Source organism: Charadrius vociferus, unplaced genomic scaffold (genome assembly GCF_000708025.1).
Source record: "Charadrius vociferus isolate BGI_N301 unplaced genomic scaffold, ASM70802v2 scaffold1279, whole genome shotgun sequence".
Classification (NCBI taxonomy): domain Eukaryota; kingdom Metazoa; phylum Chordata; class Aves; order Charadriiformes; family Charadriidae; genus Charadrius; species Charadrius vociferus.
The window spans coordinates 81,717-85,217 of NW_009650073.1; the positions used below are offsets into that span (position 1 = coordinate 81,717).

At 61.0% G+C, this 3,501-nt stretch overlaps 1 protein-coding gene across 1 annotated transcript; it reads left to right on the forward strand.

Annotated features, from left to right (window-relative positions):
- Positions 1-1,820: 1,820 nt before the first annotated feature.
- Positions 1,821-2,777, forward strand: GPR119 (G protein-coupled receptor 119). The gene has a single exon (XM_009892059.1). It carries the CDS (start codon positions 1,821-1,823, stop codon positions 2,775-2,777), a length of 957 nt encoding a protein of 318 aa, XP_009890361.1.
- The last annotated feature ends 724 nt before the right edge of the window (positions 2,778-3,501 follow it).

Below are 3,501 nucleotides of genomic sequence, written 5' to 3' on the forward strand. Positions count from 1 at the left end.
TGCTGAACCAGCTGTGGTCTCGCAGCTTGGACATCGCTGCTGCTGAGCGACGGTCCTGTGAAGATACCTGTTCTGCCCGGGTGAGGTGGGGTGGAGGAGCCCCTGTGGAGCAGGACTGCCCTGTCAGGGTGAGCTACCGTGGGGCTATGTATGGGATGGGCGAGGATGAGGGTTTGGACCCTCTCCCCACATCTCCCCGGATGTCCCAGGCCACCGGATCCCTTCCCGTGGTGCAGACCCAGGGTGTTCCCAAGGGGCTTCCAGCTCCACAACTCCATCCACAATACACAATTCACGTCTGCTGCGCCTCTCCTCCCCACGGCAGAGCCCACGTCCCACCCTGGGCCCCACTTGCAGCCTCCCCCCGGTCGCCTGCGCTCCTCAGGTTACTGTTTGACAGAGGAAGGCTTCAACCTGCCCTGTTTCCTGGCAGCTCGCGTTTTTCCGGCTCACAAGGCAGGAGAGGTGGCTTGTGGCACTTTGTTTAAAGGGATGGAGCGGTCATGGTCCCAGCCTGCGAGTCACCCACCCTGCGAGGGTTACCCACCCTGCGGCGTGTAAACGACGTGACAGTGGGGTTGCAGGATCTGTAATACGCAAGGATGTGGAGGCTTTGTTTCCGCTAATTTCTTTGTTACACGTTACTATTAATAAAGAAAATACAGTTATGGTTAGTGAAGCAAGTATGTGTATATATAAATTTGTATTTTTTTTAGTATTAGTAGCAAATATATGTATTTCACTCAAAGTATTACAGTTCATTAAGCTGTTCCCAGGAGTGAGGTCAATCGATGACAGATGAAGTCTCCCTTTGGAGATGATCCGTGTCACAGAGCCTGGAGTCAGCCAGAGGTCCCCGGCGGATCCGAAGGATGGCACAGAGGAGTTCACGCAGGGGGAGCTCTCGGAGAGAGAGGGGCTCGTTTCGGGAAGGTAACCTGTTCCTTTTACATGGATCTGTAAGTGGGCAGAGGACACCAGCTCCTGGAGCAGCTGTTGCTGCCCTCTGCTTGCTTAGGAGTCCCCTTCGTAGGTTATGGCAGTTTAGTTGCCCTGCAGGTTATAGCGGGTTTTTTGTTTCAGGCTTCTCGAGGATGCCCTGGGCTCCAGCTGCGCTTATCAAGGGCGTCGCAGTCTCCCACCTGCGAAGGATGCACCGGGTTCTCAGGCTGGCTGATATTTTCTCCGTCTGTATTTTAGCAGACACCTCTTGCCAGTACTTTTCCCTGTTATAACCAGGTCGCCTTCGCGGCGGCTGCTCCGACAAGGGATTGGTGTCGTTCCCTCTGTCCCTGCAGGAGGAGGCTGCACTGGGTCCGGCAGTGACCCCGCGGGAATCTCACCCACGCGTACCGGCGGTGCTGGGCGTTGTGAACTCTTTGCTCGTTCCCTGTTAGCAGCACCCGTGCCAAAGCAGGACCGGGGCTCTGCTCGGGTCCTTGGTGCTTGGCTGGGGAACGTCCACCACCCCGTCTGCCATCGTGGCAGCTTCCTGCCCAGGCGCTCATTGCTCACCCCCCTGCTCCAGGGTTGTCTGGAAACGTGGCTGGAGGGGAGGGACCTCCGTGGGCACAGCGGGTGCTGCGAGTGCACCGGTCCCTTCCGGCAGGCAGCTGCTCAGCAGAGCTCTGTTCCTCAGCCGAAGAGACGCCGCTACACCCCGGGCTTTCCCCGCGCCGCCCGGAGAGCGAGGGGCTGCGCTGGCCGCTGCCCGCTGCCTGGCTGCTGAGCTGTACGTGCCGAGAAGCCCCAGGTGAGGGATGCCCTAGAATCGTGGTGGGGACGCACCGTCCTTGGGCTGTGCTCCGCAGGGGACAGCCATGGCTAGCTCCGCCCTGGGAGCCATCCTCGCTGTGCTGGCCTCGCTCATCATCACCGCCAACGTGCTGGTGGCCATCGCTCTCCTTCGCCTCATCCATAAGAGCAGCTCCAAGGGGCTCTATTTTGTCCTTAATCTCGCCGTGGCGGATGCCATGGTTGGCTTCACGGTTGTGGGTCTGGTCATGGATGAGTTTTCCCAGCCCTTTTATCCTCCCCAGATCTTCTGCGTCCTGAGAATGGCTTTCGTGACCTCCTCTTCTGCTGCCTCTATCCTATCCCTGATTCTGGTGGCGTGCGACAGGCACCTGGCAATCAGGAAGCCTTTCCACTACTTCCAGATGGTGACAGGCCTGCGGGTCGGGGTGCGCTTGGTGGGGCTCTGGCTGGTTGCTGCCGTCATCGGCTTCCTCCCAGTCTTCACCCCGGCCTTTCAGAAGACCGCCAACCGTGAGAAGTGCTCCTTCTTCAGCGTCTTCCACCCCGCCTACATGCTCACTGTCTTCTGCGCCGGCTTCTTCCCAGCGCTCTTTCTCTTCATGTATCTCTACTGTGACATGCTGAAAATCGCCTCTGTGCACGTGCAGCATATCCGGGAAGTGGAGCACGCGGGGCTGGCGGGGGGCTGCCCCCCATCCCGCACCACCAGCGACATGAAGGCCATGCGCACCGTCGCCGTGCTCATCGGGTGCTTCACGCTGTCCTGGCTGCCGTTCTTCATCGCCAGCATTGTGCAAACCGTCTGTCCTGGCTGCTTCCCCTACCAAGTCATTGAGAACTACCTCTGGCTGCTGGGACTGTGCAACTCCCTCCTGAACCCCCTGCTCTACTCCTACTGGCAGAAGGACGTGCGGCTGCAGCTCTGCCAGCTGGCTGCAGGCGTGAAGAGGAGAGGCCTCCTCCACCTGGGGAACGGCCGCCGTTTCCCCGGGAGAAGCACCAAGGCGCTCGCATCGTGACCATGAACTCGGGGCCTGCCGGCTGTGGAGGGGATCGCAGGCAGGGTGGGACCGATCCGGATGCTAATTCCCAGACATCAGCACGGCCAAATTCCAGCCCGCCCGCAGCTCCGCAGAGCCACAGCACGGCCCGTTTTGCACCGGCCCCAGGCACCCCAAATTGCAGGTGCACGGCACGCATTAGATCTTGCCTGGAGAGCCTCAGCAGCCTTGTGTCTCCTGGGACCAAGCCCTCAGCACTCAATCCACAGGCTAAGACCCTTCAGCCATCGCTGCCCGGCTTCCCCTGCCCGCACCCGGGTTCCTCCTGCCCTCCCCTCCGCCTGCAGCGCCGGCGACGAGCCCCCGTGTCAGGGCTGCTCGCACAGCGGTGGCTCTGTCGCCTTCGGCTCTTGGCCCAGGCAGTGAGAGGCTGGGAGATGTGCGCGTGTCCGAAATCTGTCCTGGACTGCAAGCGCTCCCAGTTGCCCTTTGTAAACCAAACTGGTAATCCTACAGCTGCAGCCTGGGCCGTCCCCACGCGTGTCCCCTGCTGCACCCAAACCCGCCGCCCGAGAGGGTCGCCCCCACTGTGGGCTATGCCCAGCCAGGGCAGAGGCGAGGGGTACGGGTCTGGGCTCTCTGCCGCGGCACCGGGGATGCGGAGAGGGCTCCCGCTGTTCTTCGGCAGGAGCTGTATCTGCACCGGCGCTGGCATGGCGAGCACGGAGCAGCCCCAGGCGCT